This window comes from Nymphalis io, chromosome 14 (genome assembly GCF_905147045.1).
Source record: "Nymphalis io chromosome 14, ilAglIoxx1.1, whole genome shotgun sequence".
Taxonomy (NCBI): domain Eukaryota; kingdom Metazoa; phylum Arthropoda; class Insecta; order Lepidoptera; family Nymphalidae; genus Nymphalis; species Nymphalis io.
Window position 1 is genome coordinate 1,306,357 of NC_065901.1, and position 25,407 is coordinate 1,331,763.

At 34.4% G+C, this 25,407-nt stretch overlaps 1 protein-coding gene and 1 long non-coding RNA gene across 9 annotated transcripts in view; both read left to right on the forward strand.

Annotated features, from left to right (window-relative positions):
• The window catches only part of LOC126773327 (furin-like protease 2), a 255,204-nt gene extending 239,332 nt beyond the window's left edge, over positions 1–15,872 (forward strand). For all 8 annotated transcript variants that reach the window (XM_050494168.1, XM_050494172.1, XM_050494165.1 and 5 more), the window contains 11 exons: positions 1,420–1,596; positions 1,706–1,840; positions 1,931–2,238; positions 2,522–4,318; positions 4,534–4,767; positions 5,846–6,004; positions 6,257–6,396; positions 6,681–6,936; positions 11,121–11,215; positions 11,553–11,716; positions 12,067–15,872. In XM_050494168.1, the coding sequence (XP_050350125.1) occupies positions 1,420–1,596; positions 1,706–1,840; positions 1,931–2,238; positions 2,522–4,318; positions 4,534–4,767; positions 5,846–6,004; positions 6,257–6,396; positions 6,681–6,936; positions 11,121–11,215; positions 11,553–11,716; positions 12,067–12,222 (3,621 nt within the window). In that variant the 3' untranslated portion in view covers positions 12,223–15,872. The remainder of the gene's footprint in view (positions 1–1,419; positions 1,597–1,705; positions 1,841–1,930; positions 2,239–2,521; positions 4,319–4,533; positions 4,768–5,845; positions 6,005–6,256; positions 6,397–6,680; positions 6,937–11,120; positions 11,216–11,552; positions 11,717–12,066) is intronic.
• LOC126773458 (uncharacterized) overlaps positions 1–25,407 on the forward strand; it is a 417,434-nt gene that overhangs the window by 258,738 nt on the left and 133,289 nt on the right. The window lies entirely within an intron of this gene.

Genomic DNA, 25,407 nt, shown 5'->3' on the forward strand with positions numbered 1-25,407 from the left:
ACATGAGTAGATTGTTCGACAGCGTAATATTTAACTTAATATTTAGGTAACGAACTGTACAGGAGCGACGTACAGAGCGAAAAGCGGTCGAGTTTTTATTGAATTACCGCGTCACCAAGACAAACAGTTTCATACCTCGGCTCCTCGGACGCTCATACACGGCTGTGTTTGTTATACCGTACCTTGTGTTTCATTATAATTTTAACGTCTACCGTTTCTTTTTGTGTACAGATGATAATTAAAGCTTTAAAAACTTTTCTTTCGAATAGAATATTATTCTAAATCCTTTTCGAATTGATGAGTTTTTTTTTAAATTGTTCGATAGTACGAAAAGGTTTATATCTTTGCCATTTTATTTCCTATATCCAATTTATTTTGTTCAGGGTGTGTTTTATTTCTTTCCATTCATCTCTATCTCTATACTATTATTTACTCCTTTTTTTCTATTCCTATCATCCCTCACGCGGTCATCTCCCTTTTTTGTTCTTGATTTAAAATAGTCTATTTAAATTTTCTATTAAACTGTTATTCTATACAGTTTAATCGTTTTTTGGCCATATTGTCATATTTCTCCGTTTGTAGTCATTCATTTATTGTCAAAGCGCTGTTGAAATAAACTCGAAGCTTTAATAAAAAATAATAGTATCTTTTGTAAAAACTTAATTAGTCGAGGATATTATTCTTCATTGCTTTTGTTATTATATAAAAGTGAATAGATATCGTTGTTTTTTTTTTCTTAACGTGGCTATAAATTACACGGTATTGTGATGTCAGTAGCGAGAGCAACGTAACTCGGACAAACGATCATTCTCATGTAAATACGATGGTGCCCTCCCGGTCGTTCGGTGTCACTGACTGAAATTACCCCGTCTGAACTGAACAGCGAGGACGTCTTGTTTGAATCGCTTTGAAAGCTAAGAATTGTGCCATTGTTCATTTGTACACAGCACGTACCGAATTGAGCGCTTCTAAAATTTTATCGTGAATTGCGGTTTTTATTTTTTCATTACGAGTTTATAAAGGTTATAGATTAATTTATCGATAGACGAAATTTAAAAAGCAGTGTTTGAATATTATTAAAATTGTAAGAACTGTGAGTTTTATTTTGTTTAATAATAACAACAAAAAGAATATTTGAAAGGGTTACAACTATTTCTAAAAGAGTATTTATTCCTTAACTTCAATTAGTAACAAACGATAAATATTTGTTTGACCTTTACACCGTTTTATCTCCACTTAGAAAAGGTGTTCAACTTACCGATGTAATTTTGCACGATGGCATCCTATTTTGCTTTGATTTAGTTTGTTTTCTCAATTGGTTTATTAGTTTTCTATTTTGGTGACTTCCGTCACAGTACTTTATATTTGTTCTTAGCTGTTTTCTGGTTCAACAAAACTATAAATAAATTTTGTATTCAGGTAAAATGGTTCGAGCAGCAACGCGAGAAGCGGCGAATCAAACGAGACTATAACCCGTACGAAACGTCGCTATGGTCACAGTTATCGCGAAGACAGCCCTCGCATCGGACCAGACATCGAGCGATCACGCCGTCGCCTTTCTTCCCGGACCCATTATTTAAGGAACAGTGGTATTTGGTAAGTCGTTACATACAACGATTATTAAATACTATAAACATTATGATAAGAAAATTAGCCTGATAATATTATATATGTTGCCTTAATTTATAATGTTATACTTCAACAGAATGGTGGCGCAAAAGATGGTCTTGATATGAACGTAGCGTCCGCCTGGCAGAGAGGTTATACGGGAAAAAATGTCGTTGTATCTATTCTAGATGATGGTATTCAAACGAATCATCCGGATCTCGCGCAAAACTATGTAAGCCATATTTTTTTATCGTAACGAATAAAAAAGAAAGTTTTATTTATTTATTTATTAAGGTTCTGAACAATTGTCATCTTTTGTCAGGATCCTCTTGCTTCCACCGATATAAACGGAAACGATGATGATCCGATGCCTCAAGATAACGGTGATAATAAACACGGCACACGATGCGCTGGAGAGGTCGCTGCAGTAGCATACAATCAGTACTGTGGAGTTGGTATCGCCTACAATGCAAGTGTAGGAGGAGTTCGGATGTTGGATGGTGTTGTAAATGATGCAGTAGAAGCTAGAGCACTGGGGCTAAATCCTGACCACATCGACATATATAGTGCATCATGGGGTCCAGAAGATGATGGTAAAACAGTTGACGGACCGGGGCCATTAGCGAGAAGGTAAGTAGACACCCTACTTTTGTGAATAAAGTTAATAATTAAAATAGCTTATTTTATTAACATAAAAATATATATTATTTACTTTAATCATTTAAATAAATATATACAAATACACATAACATCAACTCGTGTGACCGAAAATACATCGTGGCATTCAATACAATTACCATTGTAAATGGCGGTTGACTTGCAATAACGATTATCTGGGCGAAAATGAATCAGCCCTCATGTTAACAGTGAAAACAAAAACCTTTTAAGTTACTAATAACTATTTCGCTTTCAGAGCATTTATCTACGGAGTTACTAGTGGCAGACGTGGGAAAGGAAGTATTTTTGTTTGGGCGTCAGGTAATGGTGGACGGCACACGGACTCTTGTAATTGTGATGGTTACACAAATAGTATTTTTACTTTGTCAATATCAAGTGCAACCCAAGGTGGATACAAGCCATGGTATTTAGAAGAATGTTCGTCTACTTTAGCCACTACTTACAGCTCTGGTACGCCTGGGCATGACAAAAGCGTAGCTACCGTTGACATGGATGGCAGATTAAGAGCAGATCATATATGTACAGTAGAACATACAGGCACTTCAGCTTCTGCGCCCTTAGCAGCCGGTATATGTGCTCTTGCTTTAGAAGCTAATTCAGACTTAACTTGGAGAGATATGCAATATTTAGTAGTATTAACTTCTCGTTCACAACCATTAGAAAAGGAAACGGGATGGATCGTCAATGGAATTAAAAGAAAAGTTAGTCACAAATTTGGTTATGGTCTAATGGATGCTACTGAAATGGTGAACTTAGCTGAGCAATGGGTATCAGTTCCTCCCCAGCACATTTGCAAGTCGCAGGAAATCAATGAAGATAAAGCTATAGAATCATCTTATGGTTACACTTTAAGTGTACATATGGATGTTAATGGGTGCAGTGGAACAGTAAATGAGGTCAGGTTTCTTGAACACGTCCAATGTAAAATATCATTAAGATTCTTTCCACGAGGAAACTTACGAATCCTGCTTACTTCACCAATGGGAACTACATCGACCTTACTGTTTGAAAGACCTCGTGATGTCATTAGCTCTAATTTCGATGATTGGCCATTTTTAAGCGTACATTTTTGGGGTGAACGAGCAGAAGGTAAATGGACTCTCCAAATTGTCAATGCGGGTAACAGACATGTTAATCAACCAGGTATCCTTAAAAAATGGCAGTTAATATTTTATGGTACTTCAACTGATCCCGTTAAATTGAGGTCTAAAAGGCCGTCGCCTATAGCGCCACCATACGCTTTTCCGACAGCTGCAGATGGATACGATTCTGTTGGGGATTCTTTTTACAATACTGACGCGTTTACCAATTATCAGAACTTTCCTACATTATTCGCCGCCGGTTCCGATCCCGAAAAGGCTATAGCAAGTCTCGACGGACATAACGTTCCCTCGCCGCATGGGGAAAATGTCCTCGCTGATAGTAATGATAGGCGCGTCATGCATGAATGTGATCCCGAATGCGATTCTCAAGGATGCTATGGAAAAGGACCTACCCAATGTATAACATGTAAGCACTATCGTCTCGACGACGCTTGTGTGTCACGTTGCCCTCCAAGAAGTTATGCGAACCAGGGTGAAGTTTGTTGGCCATGTCACGAATCATGTGAGACTTGTGTCGGACCTGGACAAGACTCTTGTTTGACTTGTTCGCCAGCTCATTTATTAGTAGCGGATTTAGGTTTATGTTTACAACAATGTCCTGATGGGTATTGGGAAGACAGTGAAGCATCCGCATGCCGGCCGTGCGCTGCGCATTGTTCAACTTGTTCAGAAAGGGCCGATGCCTGTACTTCTTGCGAACATCACTTAGTTCTATATAATGGAACTTGTTCAGCCTCGTGTCCTCCGTCTACGTTTGAGAATGAAGACTATTTATGTGCTAAATGTCATCCCTCTTGTGATACATGTATTGGCGCTGAAGAGACGCACTGCGTTACGTGTCTCGCTTCGAGCTACATCCTTGATGGTACTTGCTTGAGTACTTGCCCGAGTGGATATTATGCTGATAAAAAGAGAAAAGAATGCATGAAGTAAGTACTTTAAAATTGAATTGCCATGATAATCATTTCGTTGAAACTCATAATCGAGAAAAGAAAGTATTATTAATTTTTATATCATCTATTTCTACTCTTTTAGATACTATCTAGGTTTATAGAGACCTTTAATATCAACGAAAAATGTGTTTATAATTGATTACAAATTTTGAAGTTGTTATAATCTAAGCTAAGTTATAATTTAATTTTAGATGTCCAGTCGGTTGTGCGTCATGCTTGACAACATTATGCTTGACTTGCAACTCAAACTGGGAGTTGAATAAGAAGGGAAAATGCGTTGCCGTTGGCACCGATCGGTGTTCTTCTAGGGAATTCGTAGATGGGAGTCAATGTACGCCATGTCATAGTGAATGTGAATCTTGCTTTGGTGAAACAGAAGCAAACTGTCTCACCTGTGAGACGCCAGCCTTGCTTCAAAATCACAAGTAAGTTATACCTGATAGATTTATTTATATATTCTTTATAGCTCTTCAAAACTAAAATTAAATATTAAATACAGAATATATTGCACCAGGATGCCATCTTAAAAAGAATATGCGGATAAATTTTTCGTTTGTCTAGTTATTTTTTCTATTACATATTTTAACGCTACAAGTATTGAAACATTTCTTCGAAAATTGTAGTTCTTAAATGTAACGTGAACGTGATGCAGTCAAGCGCTCGTCTTAAAATGTTACGAGATAAGATTATAACGTCTGTATTGCATTTAAGGTCATTGACTCTGTTATGACTATATCCTCTGCAATCGTGTTCTGATTACTCTCTATTACATTCGCTTGGCATTGAAGATAAATTTGAATGAAGTTATGTATGTGTTACTATAAATCTAGAAGCCTAGCAATCAGAAAAATATATATAATATGTTTTGGTATTGCGTAATTATTAACGACTTAATTAAATTTATAAACAAGAGTCTAAACTTTACAAATAATGAGCTCTCTAGTGGTATAGTATTTGGCAAGGACCGTTTTGGCAAGGTAGGTACCGTTCACTCATCAATTAGTCTACCATTCTATACGCCTATAAGAGTGAGTTAGTATAATTATAGTTAACAAGATACATAACCGAGACAAACATTAGATGTTAGTCTTGTCTTTTTACGGCGGATAACGAAAGATCTAGAAAGAGACGACACCAATACCTGGCCATACATATGTACAGACATTTATAGTTTAGCGTTACCACTTCATCGACATACTATTTTACGATTTTACGAACTTTCATATATAGCTCATATAAATCCGAAATATTTTAGATATTTTGTACATTTTTATTAACAGTATTTTACAAGACGGTTTATTGATCTCTATGAATCCAACAAGGCTTTTTTGAATTAATTTAATTTAGTTTTCGTCTCAGATTGATATTTTTTGTTATTTATATCCCGCTACAATTCATACTCGTGCTGAAAACTGAATCGTAGTGAAAGCTAATAAAGGTACTGAGAGTAAATATGTAACACCTGTCTCGATTCCTTATTTATTTGTTTAAATTTTATCGCAGATGTTTATCAGAGTGCAGTCGAGGATATTATGCTGAAGCTGGGCGTTGTACGCGATGCATGCACGGCTGCGCGGATTGTGTATCACGTTTGAACTGCACTTCATGTACTGGCTCTTTGAGGCTGCAATCCGGTGCTTGCAGAACTGCCTGCGCTGAAGGGTAAGAACGAATCTTTTTTAAGAGTTTTATAAATTGATTTGAACAAGAATTCGTCTCAAATTATATTGTTGATAGAAAATTCTAATTTTAATTTAAATACGAGTTAAGAATAATGTTGAATGCTACGAGAAGTTTTGTCAAAGTTTTTTCGGGGTTATTTATTTTATGTAATGCTTGTAAAATTTTATTTCAATACGTAGATTTATTGTCGTTTTCAACATCAACAAAGTCAATATGATCGAAATTCTACAGGTATTATGCGGATCGCGGAACCTGCTCTAAGTGCTATTTATCGTGCCGCACTTGTATAGGACCAAGACGCGACCAGTGTGCTTCTTGTCCCCCGGGATGGAGACTAGCAGCGGGGGAGTGCCACCCTGAATGTCCTCAAGGTATTATTGCTGTATCTTTATATATTGATTCGTAGGTTTTTTTTTTGTATATCATATTAATTATTTCTGGAAACTAACTGCCAATCGGTGCCAAAGTGGATGGCTTATATAGCTGCAGGAAGTTCCGGGTTCAGTATCCAGGTCGGGCAAGACACCATATCACCTGTAGGTTCAGCTAAAATTGTAGTTTTTCCATTCTCTACTTTTGAAGAAAAGGTGTCCTATCCATAAGTTCTGTCTTGTTGGCGTTACTTGCAATAAATGTACTTCTTCTTCTTTAACAGGTTTCTACCAAACTGACGATGGTTGCCGTCACTGTCACCATTACTGTCGAGAGTGTAACGGCTCTGGCCCACTACACTGCACGTCCTGTCCCCCACGCTTCATGCTAGATGGCGGACTTTGTATGGAATGCCTTGGTTCCCAGTACATGGAAACCAGTAGTGGAATATGTCGCGCTTGCGATGAATCGTGTCGAACGTGCTCGGGTCCAGGGCAATACAGCTGTTCCGGTTGTTCAAGACCGTTGCGATTTGATAGGTGAGTGATAACGTTAGTTACTATAATCATTAGTACATCTGCATCAGACGATAGTTTTACTATATTTATCCAATTACGGTGAAGCAAACCCTTAACCTTCGTGAGTCATGATTTTAGCTGTCTATATGTTTATATGTAAGATGTTAATCGGTATAAAAAATATCGACTTTGATATCAAATTATTGATATTCCGAAATTGTTTACTTCGTATAAATTTTTTTTTTTGTAATTATTCGTTATCAGGTCTTAGGTTTGATGTAACTAAACTTTTCCACTGGTGGTAGGGCTTTGTGCAAGCTCGTCTGGGTAGGTACCACCCACTCATCAGATATTCTACCGCAAAACAGCAATACTTGATATTGTTGTGTTCCGGTTTGAAGGGTGAGTGAGCCAGTGTAATTACAGGCACAAGGGACATAAAATCTTAGTTCCCAAGGTTGGTGGCGCATTGGCTATAAGCGATGGTTGACATTTCTTAGAATGCCAATGTCTAAGGGCGTTTGGTGACCATTTACCATCAGGTGGCCCATATGCTCGTCCACCTTCCTATTCTATAAAAAAAAAAAAAAAACATTTCTATACAAAATATTAACCTCAATAAATACTCTCGGTAACCCCTGAATTATGTACAGAGTAAACGATTCTTTTCAATGAAAATTACGTTGGAAGTAGTAGTGCTTCCGTAGGTATTGCAACGTGTAAACTGTAGTTTCTTACTCAGAAAAGTAATGACCCGGACCCTATAACTAAACAATGAAGCTCGCGTCACGTCGCTGTACTTCTGCATCGAACAGTTAAGTCTTAAGAAATGTTTGAACAACTTAGCAATTAGTTTTAAACTATGTACTCTATAAAGCTCGATCCGTGATAAAGCAGTAGTCAGTAGAACGTGTCGTGTATACGATGGGTTGTAATCCTCAGTATGAGGATGATCAGAAATGGCATGAGATTTTTCAAGTATGACGTAATGACGTTAGTGATTCTTTGGTGGTTATAGGACAATATAACCTACATGTGAAAGAGGCAAAAGAAACATCGATAATCTCTTCGTATTATGTTTTTTTTGGCGAATAAATTCAACAGAAGTATTAATGTTACTTTAACAATATTTTTATCATCATGTAATTTTGTTATGTTACTTGGTGGTACGGAATTGTGCAAGCTCGTCTAAGCACTAAACACCCACTCATCAGATATTCTACCGCAAAACAGCGATACCTAGGATCGTTGTGTTCTGGTTTATGGCGTGAGTGAGTCAGCCAGTGTAACTACAAGCACGAGGTACATAACATCTTTGTTTCGAATGTGATCGCACAAGGGATTTTCTCGGTTCAAATAGAAGATTTGCAGCTAATTATACAACGCTGTTATATGTAGTAGATATTCGGCCGGAACAGTCTTCCATATCCGCCGTGCACGAGATGAACTTTAAACAAAAATTAAGAAAGAGGAACTGAGCGCTGCTTGCCCGGAATTGAAACCGTGTGCCATAGTCGAATTTTATTAAAAAAATTCTTTTAAAGATTTATATAAAAATCTACGATCATAAAGTTACGTTGAGCTCTGAACCAATTAGTTTCCATTTAGAAATTATATAATTTTATTAACTGGTAAAAAAGTTGATTGCAACAATTTTAGAATAGTATAATAATATTTACTACTGTTCATATTTACTTTCAATTTCAAATCTATGTTCGTTTGTCTAGCTAGCTTATAAGGTCGCAGATTCCGAAGTTCTAGGTTCAAACCCCGAGTGGGGCCAATAAAAAAATTATTGTCTTTATGTCGAAAAATTTTAGTAGTAGTCTAGAATATGATGTATAAAGTATACCTATATGAGGTGGTAGCTTCTAGTTTGACTATCAATAAGCAAGTGTTTGATTCAGTGTTGAATAAATAATTTTGATTTGATACCTCAAACAGCACGTTAAACCTTTGGTACGAGGCCTGCAGCCAGGGCGAATTTCCAGCCTTTGAGAATTTGCCATTCCGTCAGATTGTGAGAGTGAGGGAAGTCGAGTAGGAAGTGGATTTAAACATCATAACTTCTCCTATACACATGCCTATGAAAATGGCCGCCGTGACGAAAATCGGTCAAGATAGGAACATCATCAATTTCAATCATTTTTGTAACATAACTTATATATTTATCTCTCAGAATATTTACGAAACTAAATCAACTCGTGCTATTTCCATTTAGTTTATATTCGAAGGTTGGCTATTTGTAGCGTAGCACTTAAACAACTTGTACATTCAATAGCTTAAAGTCCAAGAAGGTCAGGTCATAACCTAAAAGTTCGCTCCTTTGATCCTAACTCTTTAGGTTATTTAATACTAACTACTAGCACGTTTAATTGGAATAGCGAAGCTGGTGGGTTTCATAAAGGCTTAAGATATTTTATTTAGAGTGTTTTTATAATAAATGAAAGGTTGTTATAACCTTTTTGGTATAAATTTCATTTTACTTACGCTGTTTCCGAAATAATTATGTGAGCACATAGAAAAGAAGCCGAGATGGCCTAGTGGTGAGAACGCGTGAATCTTAACCGATGATCGTGGATTCAAATCCAGGCAAGCACCACTGAGTTTTCGTGTGCTTAATTTGTGTTTATAATTCATCTCGTGCTTGACGGTGAAGGAAAACATCGTGAGGAAAACTGCATGTGTCTAATTTCATTGAAATTCTCCTCAAAAGGGAGAGCAGGCCTTAGCTCAGCAGTGGGACATTAACAGGCTGTTACTTACTGTTACTCTATAGAAAATAAATTGGAAATTATAAATTATCAACTTTTTGATGTAAAAACATCTCTTGGTGTATCTTGAGGGTAACATTAGAATATGTATGTCGTGGCGGCAAACGACATGAACGCTTTCCTATGTTGTCACCGTCGCCGTTTTCTATTCTCTTGTGTGTATTTTGCTGCATGATTTTATTTAGTTGACTCCGTATAATAGATTGGTTTACTTAATTATATTTTTTGAATAACCCTGTAAGGAGTTAAGGGAGACAAGTTTATCAAGCGAATGCTTATACACTGTCTTTATTATAATGTTTAATACATTTACATAATAATACGAAATAGCTAGAGAAGAAAAGGCGACGGGCCGTTTGGCGTGGTTGGTAGATACTTGCCTTTCACGCCAAAGGTTGTGGGTGCGATTCCTACCCAGGACAGACATTTGTGTGCATGAACATGTCTGTATGTCCTGAGTCTGGGTGTAATTATCTATATAAGTATTTATTTACAAAAGAAAAGTAGATATATCAGTTGTTTGGTTTACATATTACAGGCTCTGCTTTGTTTGGGATCAAATAACTTTGTGTGAATAATGCCATAAGATGAAAAAAAAAACCGTGACGGTCAAATTTTTTCGTAAATATATATCCAATACGACACATGCGGCCATCATCACACTTTGACATTCCTATGCGAGATGCCTCCTTGCAATACATACAGAAACAAGTTAATGAATACATAAATAAGAAGCACTTTATACCGGTTGACAATTTTACTTCGTGTTAGATAACGTTGAAAATGTACATTTCTCAAGAATAAAATTGCTAAAGAAATGATTTAATATTCATCGCAGCGTCCTTTTGTATTTGTCGAGTAAGACAAACTTTATCTGTGAAATATATTATCGATATAATGATTATTTTAAACGTCATTTATAATTGATTTTTTCTCTAGTATTCGTATCAGCTTGTAAATGTCAAAATACTCTGCAAATGTCCCGTTAAGGAAGATGTTTGGAGTTTATTCGATAACGCAGTTACATTGTGGAGTAGTGGAAATATATGTTGTTATAATTTGACCAAATTAAAAAGTCTTAAATATTAAGTCTAGTTTGTTTAATCAAAAGTAATAATATTCCTTCTCCCTCTAACTTTATTTATACCCTGTACGATACAAAAGGGCGAAATGAATCGTTCTGTAATATATAAAAGAAAAACTTATAAGAAACTACATACATGTAGCGGAATTTTATCCATTACGCGCAAGTTTCTTCGTTATGTTTTACTTTTAATATGAACTCAAATTATGAAATCTTATTAGGCAACTGAAAACTCAGTTCGAAAGTTGAGTGAGAGAATGAACGCACGAGGTAAAATCCATGTGCTCTAAAAACTGAGCCATTGCCGCTGTGTGTGTGACACTTATTTTTAATTGTTGTTTTTTTAGATTAAACAATCAGTGCGTACGATGTTGCTCGGAGCGAGGAATAGCCGCTAATGCTACAGCTTTACCTGATTGCTGCCATTGTAACCCCGACACCGGTAAGTAGGCTTTTTTGATTAAAGACGCTAACAGCATTTCTTTGTAGATTCGATTCTCTCCTCCGGACAAATATTTACATATCCGTTTTGTCCGGCTTTTCGTCAGCGCTACCACGCCGAGGGTGATGCAGACACACGAGGCAATTCCGACTATAATAAAAGTTAGTTCCAGTTTTAAAATTATGTTTCCGACTTTAAAAAGATATGTCCGACAGTTGGACAAAATGTTAGGTCTAAATTAAAACCGAATGGGTTCGGTGCGGTAAGTCTTCAATCTACGACTCAGGCTACAAATTAAAGTGATAAGTGGAATGTTATAAATATTTTTTTGTTACAGGGGAATGTATAAACTCGTCCGTGGCTGGGAAGCGTCGTATCCCCGAGTGGAGCGCGCTGCACACCGCGCAGAGCGACGCCGCGCCGCACGCGCTCGCCAGCGTCGTCGCAGCCGTCGCGGCGCTAGCGGTCACCGTGTTCATTGTCGCCATGATAGTCACACAGGTATGTGCTATTTTTGGCGAATAGCTAATATCACCATCATCTTTCACCATACCACATATATGGTGACAAGTTCTGTCTTAAAGGAGAACAGCCTATTTGGAGTGCATGCTCTATCTCTCTCACTTATTGTCAAATGAGATACCAATACTGGAAAAGAGCTTAGGCACTTGACCAACTTTTAAATGTTTTTTGGTAAACTTTAAAGACTTTTAAAACCACAATAACTATTTATTGACCCGATCGTGGATTCCAATGACGGCTAATACACCAACATGAAGGCCCCAACATCCACAATTATAAATTGTTAAAATTATTTTAGAAATTGTAAATAAAATTATTTTTCTGATCAGATGCGAAGATCGCAACAACCTCAATCACGTTCGAAAGGAGCTTACTACGCGCCGCTCGCATGCACGGACGAAGGTGACGTCACAGTGCTGGGATCGCGAACCGCCTTCCCTGTCAGCGAATACGAGCAGGAGCCGCTTCTCGAACATTCCACATAGCACACTGTGATGTAGACGTAAGTGAAGTAGACGTAGCGAGTTTGAGATCTCGCCTACCGACTATAGATTTTATCCAATTGTATTAGAGCTCATTTTACAAAGACAGAGAAGAAATAACGCTGTTTTTTTTCCATACAAAATAAAAATGCTATTCAAATATCCTATCGTATTGAATAGATTTATGTGATTCGATTTTTTTTTTTTCATGATTATAAAAAGTGTATTTTGAAATAGTATTTTTATGAAACGTAACGTTCCGTATTTTAATACAATTAACTGGTATTGTAATAAAATAACTCGTTTGATCGAAATTAATTATATAATTGTAATAAATGGTCGCAAATATAGATAATAATTACGTTATATGGTGGACCACTTGTCGCTCGTTAAAATATTAGATGTAAGTTTGTGAATACAGAACGATATAGTGGAAGTCTCAAACACTTGTAGTACAGAACTAATGATATTTTTTATTTTATTTTATATTCGCATTGGTTTGGCAGATTAAATTTATTTTTACAGATAAAAAATTTTACATTAATTATTGGCGCGCAAACTGACACCGATCGAATGTTCGCGATTATTGAATGAACAAATACATTTTTGAATATTTGAAATACGTTTTTTTTTTATATTAGCATCATAATCTTTATTTCTGTATGTTCATATAAAAAAAACTTATTTTTTCGATCTAAATTTAAATTATGATTCAAATGTATTTTTTTCAAATCGATTTTGTTATTTCGTTACTGTTAGTTCGAAAGTCGTTTGTCAAATTTTGCTGTTTCCATGGTGACCAATGTATAGCGTCATTATTAAAGCATTAATTTATAAATAAAAAATAAAGCAAGGTATGAGGTTTTAAAATTTAAATTTGGAATCAATTTTTTTACATACGACCTTTTGGAATAACAGTCATATGTAACGTCGCATTTTCCTTTAACTTTTTTTATCTAAATATCGAATAGAATGGTCATGGACATTAACTTTGAATGTCTTTATTTTATTATTATTATAAAAAAGAGGATAAATCCATTTAAACATCAGTCAATTTAGGTAGCTAAATTTTGGTATAATATTGAACAAAATTTTGTTGGTAGTTTTATCACGTCAAATGTAATAGGGCGTAGTTACGCAAAATGGATTCAGCTACAAAAGAAAACTTTCGAATAAATTGGGGTCTCGATAAAATTTATTAAAATATCAATATCGCTGATTTATTTAAAATGTTTACGTAAAAGCTTGTATAGTTTTTACAGACGCCAAAAGTTGATGTATAAACAAAAATTTTGACAATATCCCATAAATAGGTTTTTGAAGATGGGATCTATTTTGTAGCAACTGTGACAAGACTCTAAAACACCATAATGATTTAAACGGTAGGTAAACAGTAGGTGATAATGACATTTCATTTTTTTTGATAAAAAAAATCGCCTTTTCTACCGAAATATATTTGTTTACTTTATACATCTCTATTTTGAAATGATAATTAAATGTAAATAATTTAATATACTAGACTGTTTTGAATTGTATTGGTTTCGCAGAATTTATAATAGCGTTTGCATAAAAATGATAAATTTTCATTCGAAGTTATCCAAAGTCGATGAATTTAAATTTTGTTTTTTATGTTCAATGCAAGAATTTTAGGGTATGTCATTTAAACTAATTTCTTATATTTAATCGGAATAAAAAAAAACACCAATTAGTGAATAAAATTAGCTTTACTAATTATAAATCAATTTATATTAAATAAATAGTAAAAATTTTCAAAATAAGTTAGGTATCCCTTGTGAGGTTACTTAAAAATACCTACCAACTCCTAGTTATACAAAACAGTCAACTATTCGAACATCAAAATAAATTTTTATATCTCGAATAACATATTGTCAAAAAAACTGTGATCTGCTATAAAATCGAAGAAGGTCCGATTTACGGCTCTTTAATCCCGGTCAAGAATTGACCCGGTCAAATAGCGACCCTTATTAGCCGATGCTGTTTACCGATAGTAAAACGCGAACGAAAATTTGCTCGCGTTTCCATATTAAATCTTGATTGTTTCTTGAAATCCGCTTACAAAATACAGTTTCCAAATTCAATTGTCAAATATTGAGACCTCGATTCGAGTTAGTTAGGTTTCGTTTGTTAGAATCAATAGTTACACGAGCCTTGCTTGCACAGCCCGGGTTGCCGTTCGGACACGAAACCCTTAAGTTATAATTGATTAGCATCCTATCGTCTATCTTTGCACTGCGATTTAATTGTTTCCTTAAAATTGAAATTAATTTAAATATTTTGATATATCAGGGTGATGAGTTTAAGCGACAATTGTTTGTGAAATTCGAATCGACACTTATTATATTATATTAGATTTTCATGTAAAATGATAGGAAAAAACAATGCGAATGATAATTTAATTTAAAAATAACCATTTATTAAAAAAAATAAACCCGCTAATACATTTTAAAAATAACGTTGCACTCGACGCTATGTAATATAGATTTAAATAAATCCATGTTTTGTTTCGTTATTTTTTTTCAAATGGTCACAATTTTCTTTTCTTATATTTCCTGTTAATTTTAAGTAGCATAGGCCCAAAAGTTACCAGAAATAAATAATGTACAATATATTTTTCAATAATCCATCACTTGTTGGAATTAATCTACCTATTATACTTGTACCTATTACCTTAGTTTTTTTTTATTAGTATATTTCCTTTTCGGTCCTTTGATTTGATTTCATTAAAAAAAAAAAAAATAAAGAAATTTGTCAATTTATAGTAAATTATACCTTGTCATTACTTGTCTTTATGTTTAAGTAGGAAGTTAAACCTCGTTCGCACTGTGAGTCCGCATATGCGAGTTTTTTCTTCTAATTCAACGGTAAAGTGTTATCGAAGCTTAATATTTGTTAGTATTAAATTTATTTGTTCAATTTGCTGCTAACTGCAAACCTAGCGAAAATTTACTATTTTATGTTTATTAAACGGTTTTTTTTTCACACTTTATTAATATTTTAGTTAAAATTTATTGAAATTTTTCGGTAATTAAAACAAATTTAAATAAATAAAATAACAGATAACAAATATATCTAACAACTAACAATGTTACCATTAACATCACAAATGTAAATAAATAGTTAGATTGTTGAATTTTTAAAATAATAAATTATTATGTCAATAGATAAAGATAAAAAAATGTAGTTTTTTTTGGATTACGTTTTTGAAAGGGACGTATTTTGTAACGGTTTTTATTGCCGATTAAAAATTTGACGTCACAACAGACCTGTAAGAAATTATAGATAAATTTTAAGTGTGTGTATGTAGAATATGTTTTGATTACGAATTCCTCATGACTTGTATTTGTCAATTAAATTTTTTAAATTTATATACGTTTTATTCTTGTATGTTTATTTGATTTTAATATAGATTTTTATGTACTTAGTTTTAAATGTCTTGACATCTGATTTGGTTATATACATCGGTGTCGAATCGTTTGCATAATTTCGAATATTATTTTTTAACTAAATCTTTTATTATTTACTTGGTGTTTTGATGTGTCTTAGCGATTTTTTAATTTGTTTTTTGTAAAAATCATTTTAATTGAAAACGTATTTTTGTATGGAATATTATTATGTGCAAATAATATTTATAATAAAAAACAACTCCGTGTCACGTGTCTTTTATTATTTTCTTCCCTGAAATAAAATTAATTTGTAATTTAATGTTGATGAAAGAAATTTGAAGAAACTCCTTTAAATTAACAGTTTTATTTTATTATCACATTAAATATAATAATAAATAATTTATATTTCGATTTTTTTTTAATGTTGCTATACACTAATATTATTAAATTATTACGTACGTACGTAAAGTGACCCGCTATTATTTTATTGATACACTTTTAAATTAAGATGTAACAGAAAATATTAGTTGCTGAGAACCCTATATGGACCATTTGACCATTCTCGAGCTCTCCTTGCTCGTTATTAGAATACACAAGTGTATCCGTAAACACAGGTACCCTATTTATTCTTTTATCGCCATAAGAATCCGACAAACAAACACGATTGATCGGTTAGACAACAGGATGAACGATTTAATGTACTTTCTGAAGCGGAAGCGTAACCCTACTAACTTCTGAACTTCGAACTGCAATTGAACGGAATTGCTATTAAATAAATGTGATTCTTTATCGTACCCAGGATCTAGGACGGACAGTCGCTTAAGCCAGACACTGGACAAACGAGAAAATAATGCAATACAATATTACATTCGAATCAGTCTTCACATTTCGTGAACTTGGTGATCCCTGCTACCATTGTCCAAGTCCGTTTGGGTATTTACCACCCGCTTATCAGATATTCTAAAGCTTAACAGTATTACTATGTATTATTGTGTTCGAGTCTGAAGGGTTAGTACGCCAATGTAACAGGCACAAGGGACATAATATCTTAGTAAAAGCACTTAACTTAGGCAAAGTTAGTGGCGCGTTGGCGATGCAAGGAACGATTAATTTACAACGCCATAGTGTATGGACGGTGGTAACCACTTACCATAAGGTGACCCATTTGGCTGTACGTTTACCTTTTTTGATATTAAATGATACATTAATAAGATAAGGAATTTAGGATATTTTGATTTTAAAGATAAGCATTAAGTTTTTGTTTCAAAACTACAAATGAGCCGGTTGGCGTGGTTGGTAGATACTTGCCTTTCACGCCGAAGGTTGTGGGTTCGATTCCTACCCAGGACAGACATTTGTGGTCATGAAAATGTCTGTTTGTCCTGAGTCTGGGTGTAATTATCTATATAAGTATGTATTTACAAAAGAAAAGTAGTATATGTAGTATATCAGTTGTCTGGTTTCCATAGCACAAGCTCTGTACAAGCTTAATTTGGGATCAGATGGTCGTGTGTGAAAAATGTCCCAGGATATTATTATTATTATTATTATTGTATTATAAAAAATGCCGTTTATTATGACGTATTCACATAAGCGATGAACACAATAGATTTTCTATCCTTGTCTAACATCAATTATCATTGTAAGCAAGAAAGAGACACGTCCCGTGTGACAAGGCCTTTTGTTTGTCGATCAAACAGATGTTATTATAGCTGGCATACACTATTTACACGCAGGGTTGCCATATTACGAAATGTGCGCGTTTACGAGTGTAAAAATATATGTACCTCCTCCATTCCTTCTTTACAAATACCTATTAATAAAGAAATGATTTCATATGTATCTTTTTAAAAAAAATAAAATACTTGAAATTTATGCTTTTTAACATACATTTATATTATATACTTAAATCTTCTCCGAAACGCGCTGCATCTTCTGGTATAAATTTTATGTTTATTATTTTAGTAATATTTTCAGTTAGGCATTACAAAAGTCTCCTTAATTGGTGATAGATATAAATTAAAAATATAATACAGTGAGCTGTTTTTTTACTATAATTTTGTACGTTAACTTCTATTATTTCGAAGCTTGTAATTGTTGTATCGTGCGCTCAATTACTCTTCATTATATTATTACTATTGTAAATTTGCTTAATTTTTTAATCAGGCGCATAATTATATGTATCGAGATGACCTTATTCAGTTCATATACATATGAACTGAATAAGGTAAGAATCACTGAGTTTCATGTGATTGAATAATCGACTTGACGTGAAAAAATATTAGAAACGCTTCGTAAAAAAATCTGCATGTGTCAGACCAAATTTATCTATTTATATGTCTACTAACCTGTCGACGAGCGCGATGGAAAAACCCCAAACCTTTTCGGGACATTTATGTAATAAAAAAACGTTAATAAATTTATGCGAGTAATTGAAATAATACTTACAGTATTATTTTTAATGCTTCAGGTATTAAATCTTTCGTCTTAATTACAATAATTTGCTGAATATAGCTTAAAAAATACAAGCAATACAATGAGCGATATTATTATAAACGTCGCAGTTGTCAAAACCGTGATTCATGATATAGTTTGTTCAATCCGGGAAGACGTACCTCACTATTACATTGCATATTTGTATTGTAGCGATTCGAAAACAAGAGACGCGTCATCGTGGATTGATCTATAGTCTGATGAATTACGAATGAAATTGATACTTTATTTAGTACCCAAAACTATATATTGGAAATGATCATGTACAAAATCCGAGCAACCTTAAAATTTCCATATCAGTGTCTGGTAGCCCTATCGAAACTACAGCGGACCCTTATTACGAGGGCAATATTAGAGGGATGTTATTTGCATAGTATTGTCCTGTGGCCTGCATTACCATTTAGACAATCCGTGCCCAACCGCTCGTACAAATACCTTGTTTTAATGGAATATGGACAACATTCGCTATTTAAGTATCGGGTCTTTGGATTGGGACGAAACACGAATTTTCGGTATCATCTTGATATTTGATATTGTGTTTCTCTGTCTTAATTCATGAACTCAAACATTATGTGCTTGTTGCTTTTATTCAATCCACTAACCCGCATTGGAGTGGCGTGGTGGATGGTCGCTTCAAATCTTGTTCTCAACAAGGAGGCTTTTACAGGCTGTTTACTAATATTATAATAAGTTAGCCGCGCAATTTATTTTAAATGCACTTTCATATCTTCTATCTATTATCTGAAAATTTTAGTGTGATAAATGATAACGGTTTTCTGACAAAGTAAAATAGAGTTACCATTGCAATTCGGAGTTGTAAGTGCCGACTAAGGTAATATTTGTTCAGCGCATCTGCCAATTGAGCGCGTAATCGCCTCAACAACCCGTGTGGCCGGGGAACCAATTCACCAGCTAAAGCTTGCCCAAGAGTGTTAGCGACGGTCAAGCAGCCAGCTGTGAAAATCTGCTAAGTCCTTGCAGCGTTTTAAAATACACTGACCCTGAAAATAGTAAAGGCATAAGTCATATTTTTAATATAATATATATAGTTACCATCAACAAAAAATTCTAAATTCTTCAAACCTATAAATATAATAATAGTTTTTACGCAAATAACATAAAACAAATTTTTCATTATTATTTCATGAGCAGTTCGTAGTTGGGATAGTTGGGATATTTTGATAAATATTACAATTGCAAAAGCACATTGCACAAGAACATTAACAAAGGACTTTGTCCTTATTAGCAAATAAAAAAATAGCAGTGAATAAATTAAAAAATAAATTGACGATTGATAAAATCAATAAACTGGAATATTCATTCGGTAATCAAATTGTCAATTACAATAATAATATAATTGATAAAAGCTTTTCAAAATCAGTGCCCTTCTTTTGATCTAACTTCTTACTCGATGACACTTAATTCCTAATTTTAAAATACAAAGGAGTGTTTGCACTGTTCGCATTTGGCTTGTTCTAGACTCATTGAAATTTAAGCTCTTACGGGCCCTGAATGACGTCCATCCTGAGGATATCCTCGGCTCGGGACGTGGTCGGTAGGGAGCGTTTCCGCTTGTAGCACTAGATTTGTCGTCACGTCCGTTTGCAGGACGTCGAGGAAAAGGTGTTTATGTGTTTTGTGTAATTAATTCACTGCGAACTAAGCGTTAAGCAATGTTATCCAATCGTCGTTGTTTTGCAGGACGTACAAAAAACGCCTGACTGTATCTTAACGGTTACTTGTATGTTGCCTGGCGTGACTGGATTTTGAGGTATTTGGCGATAGAATCTACGTGAAAAGAAATATTTTCTATCTATTTTTTAGTTGAGTACATTAATATATCGATTTAATCGAATTCAGGATATATAAAAGTAATTGCCAATATATGATATTTTAAAATTGAACAAAAACGGCGTTAACTTAATATGAATTAATTACTGTTGAATATTATATTCTCAGTAGTGGCTAGAATTAAAAGAAGACGAAGAAATATGATTGTTTCTCTTAAAGTTATGGATAAAGCAGATGTTTAGTTAAACACTGTTTTCACTCTTTCTGTCATTATTGATTTGACATCGAAAGAAGAAGACAGCAATAATTAATATTAATAAGTGACATTTCACTTGCAGACGTGTTCGACAGTTTCGTCAAATTAATGACCTTTTCTTTAAATCTAATTTAATGAAGTCCCCCAACCTCTACCCGATGCATAACTGCCCATAACACAGGCTGTGCACGCTGTACGCAATGGACAATCTTTGCATCAAGTAAGACTCGGAGCGACTGTCAAATCCCCTGTCGTCTAATTATAATAATGTTCTCCAAACCGATTTCGGCCACGGCGGCCTATCTCAAGAGAGATTAGCCAACTACGCAGGAGATATTATAGTGCACAAGTGTGTGCGCAAACACAGGGGCATTCTCAATTCCCTTACTGTCATAATCCGATGGGAGAGCAATCCGACATGACCGGAAAGAGTTCAGGCGCAGGACCAACGGCTTTACGTGCTTTCCGAGGCACGGGAGTGTACACACTTCCAACTTCCAGACTCCGGGCTGCTACTGAGAATTTTCAGACAGAAAAACCCAATAAGTTTTTATTGGCCCGACCTGGGAATTGAACCCAGGACCTCCGGGTCTGCGGCCTTACATCAAGCCACTAAACCAACGAGGCAGTCAAAATCATCGTCTAATTATATATTTTACGAAGTTGCAGACTTAGAGGTGTTTTAGGCAGGTTATAAATTATTCAATTCAAAGGACGCTTGAATTTCACGACGTACGAAAATAGGAATTGTTGGTCGAAGAATTCATAAATTTTAAAACCAAAAGATAAAACGGAAACATCTGATTTTTATTCTGCGCGCTGTCGAGGGTAAAGCCTTAATTACCTACCGGTGACGGTAAGAAAAACGTTGAAGCGAAGTTAGTTTTTGAAGAGAAATTTTATTTTATTTAAATGTTTTTGATTTTTATGTAGTTTTATCCTGTTGAGAGTTAACCGGACTGCTTCTTTTTATAAAATAGATATGCGGACGGGCAGATGGACGTGATGATGGGCTGATTGTAAATGGTCACCACTACCCATAGACATTGGCGCCGTAAGAAATATTAATCATTCCTTATATCACCAATATCTCATCAACCTTAGGAGCTAAGATATGCCAAACAGCAATACTACGTATTTCTTTTTGGCGTTAGAATATTATGATTGGTACGTATCCAGGTGGGCTTGTACAAAGCTCTACCACCGAGTAAAGATTTACTTGGTCTAAGCATCTTGGCACACTGATATCGGCTCCGTGACACCGTCATTTAAACTATGTTTCAAAAAATATTAATCTCGGTCAAAGCCGTATTCCATTGCGACTTCACCTGCTATGCACTAATGGGTAATTATTGCTAAAATATTGTCACGACACATCCGTTAATCAATCGATAACATTAATTCAATGACTGTAGCTTTTAAAGTCCCGCAAAGCCTATATCACCGCGTTAATATTCTGGTGTATAAATTCGTTTCCGTCGTAACAGTAAATTATGATGAGAATTAACAACACAAACTGTGTAATTGAAAACGTATTATTTAAAGCTAATTAAATATCGGATTTGTGATTTGATAGATTTCAAATAATATTATTGTTTTAAAATGTAAAAATAAAATAAAAAAATCCTGGTCATAATTCAAGTTGTTCTATCCACAATATAACATAAAGAACATTTTTTCATAATGCATCAGCTTTATGTGATACACATACAAACGCACACTCACTTGTGCAGACACAGATGATCTTTCATCATATCATCATCATGATATGATGATGACAGATGATCTTTAAATACATAAAAGTAATAAAATATAAAGAAACAATATTGACTTAATTTTAACAAAAACATTAAAAAATAACAAACGAAAAAACAACGTCAGTAAATGATAGGTAACGACAGACTACTCTATTATGGCGTCACTTTTGAATCTACATTTTATTGAATATATCAATGACTGAATTTTTAAAAATATTATTGGTTTTCATCATAATTTTATTTAGTGGATCATGACTACTTTTTATAAGTTTTAAATATAATAGAGTATAAATGAAAATTTTATTGGTAATATAGAAGAAGTATTTAAATATGTCTTAAGTGTGGGGGACACGCGTAAATGATATTTTGCAGCGAGGAAAAAAAGTGCTAACGGAAAGGAGCGTATGAGTCCATATGAATAAAGTATATTTGATTTCGTTTTTTAATATGGATTAATATTATTAGTATAATACATACGTATCACGATCATATATATAAAGTAGATGAACATTAATTGCGTTTTACCTCTAAAACTTTGTATATGCAATTTAAAATAAACTTTGCAATGCTTTCATTTCCTTACCTATGAATATATTTTGCATTAATAACAATTTACACTCATGAGTAACGTTTTAATGCAGAACTTTGAGAATAGTTAAGGAGTTACAGAATTATAAACTTTATGGGCAATAAAATTAAAACCACAACTATAACATTTCTATGGTCATTGTGGTTACAGCGTAAATTGAATTATCGGCTCCTCTGAGAACGTTGACAGCGGTCCATAGACCCTTAAGTCTGATCGTCCAATGGTTAACGGTATTGGAACCTGTTCGTCTCTGTCTTTCACTTTAGTATTGGTATAATCTTTCTCACTTGCACTTGAGAGGAAAACTTAGGGTACAGAAATTTAATTTTGTTAAAAATATTGTTGAACTATTTCCAAATTTAGTTCTAATAAATTGTAGAAAGTAAATATAAGAAGTTTCATATTATTACATTATATCCATTCTTTTAGTCATATATATATATAGATGAGAAAATATAAACAATATTTAGAAATATAGGTTTCTGTAAGAACTCACTTAATTACTCACGCGTGAAATATTGACAGGCGACTTATGGTGATATACTATTTTTCGAGTTTGCTCTTACATAGCCGTATAATTTCTTATATTATTGGTTACGCTTGTCGATTAAAAGTACTTTTATATCTATAATAAAATTAATTCGATTTGATTTGTAAATTTGACTAAGCGCTAGAGAGCTACGGGTGAGTTTAATCAAAGGCACAAGACAACTTCTTCGCTTCTATTGATGGCAACGCGTTTGTGGTGTTTTTGTTTTATTTTATAGTTAGGCGGACGGGCAAATGGGGTTCTGATGTTAGGTAGTCACCACCTCCTATAGACATTGGTGACGTAAGAAATATTAACCACTCATCACGTAGCCAATACGCCACCATCCTTGGGAACGAAGATGCTATGTACCTTGTGCCTGTAGTTACTCTGGCTCAGTTACTCAACTGGAAATCAACAATACTAAGTATTGCATTTAGTGGTAGAATATCTAATGAGTGGTAATCACCTACCAAGACCGACTTGAACAAAGCCCTACCACCTAAAAGAGGCAGGAAGTAAGAAATAATGGCAATCATTTAACAATCGCTAATTAAATGAACGCCAATCAATGATGACTATCAAAATTATAATAAGCCTTTGAATAGTTATTAACTGCAAGCTGCTGAAAGAATGAACGGACAGCCTTATTGAATTTATTTACATATATGAAAAGGTCCGGAACAAAGGAGGGTAATATATCGTACGATAAGGTGCTGATGTGGTTTGAAGGTGGGTTATTGGAAGTTTTGGGGGAAAGTTATTTACACCTGGAAGTTCAAATTGTTTTCAAGTGTAATTGGCACATTAAATATATATTGTAGAAATTAAAGTGATTACTATGGAATAAAATTATTGTTCCTATCGTATTTGTTTTTAGAATAAGTACGAACAAGATCTTACTCATTATGTTTCAGATATATATTTTTAATGAACGATACAAAATAATTGACAATTAAACTATGAAGCCATAGATATGTGGCTGACGTGCGATCAGCATTATTGGCTACGTAAAGGTCACAAACACCCTCGAGCCTTTACAATTGCGTCGAGAGATAGCAGCGCTGAGAGCTTTCTATCGACTTTATCACGGCGAGTGCTCTGAGGAATTATTCGCTCTAATTCCTGCTTCCCCCTTCCTTCATAAGTCTACGCGTGCTGGCTCTCGATGTCACCGCCTAACTGTGATATCAATTCCATCGCGCACAAAGAAATTTGGCAACTCCTTTCTTTGTCGCACTTCCAAAAAATAGAATTCCTTACCAGATTACGTTTTCCCCTTCTCTTACAACCTGGGTTCCTTTAAACGAGGCGTGAAGAGGCATCTTGTGGGCCGGCAAGGCGGGGGCGGCTAGTGCAGAACATTCTTCCCGACTGTACTGGCCGTCGTCGCGTTTGGACTCTACTACCACTTATCATCAGGTGGAGTAGAGTCATTTGCCCTCCCGGCGCATATAACACACAAATTTGCTTACTATATTACTTTTGGTAGTTTGGTAATTGGACTATCTGATAGTAAGTGATCACCACCGTCCATAGACATTTTTAATCTAAATATTATTAACCATTTCAAACATTAGCAATGTATCGCCATCCATTTTGACTAAAATGCTAGAACTTGTAATAATATTGACTCATATTGCAAACCCAAACACAGGCAGTTGAATTAGCTATTATTATTACCCGCAGATTTCCTCACCTACCACATAAATGGGAAATTATTGTTTCACCTTAATGTTTGTTAGTTTGCCATATTAAAACGGTCGGTTTTCAAAAAACATTCGTGCAGATTCGAAAAAAAAATTTTGAATATAGATATATCTACTATCTACTTAATAAAGATATACGAGTAATTCGATACAAAAACCAAAATATAAATATGTGGAGAATAAATATTGAAAAATCCAATCTCTTATATTTAAAAAGCTGTTTGTAAGAATGAAATAAAACTTTCTTTTACCTTTTACCTGTAAATAGGTCATAACTCAACAACATCGACACAATATTAACCACGTACCATTCCCCTCGTAGATAGAACATAAATTATTCTTATCTCCACCGTAATTACTGCACAAGTATTGAAAATGGTCTTTTATTATACACACGACCCTATGCGATCAGTCCTTATCTCTAACGAGTAAGGGTCATAATTGAATAAAACTACCCATATCCTTAAACTACACTACGATTTTATACATTATTGTTGGGTTTTACGCTACGATTTTATACATTATTCTACGGTTGAATCCAGGATCTACGCTCTTGTAATCAGTGATCTTATAATCCAGCCACCAGAGCAACGAGACAGATTTTTTTAAAGCGTTATTACTAGTGTGTAACAATCTATTCTTCTGTTACAGTCTGTATTT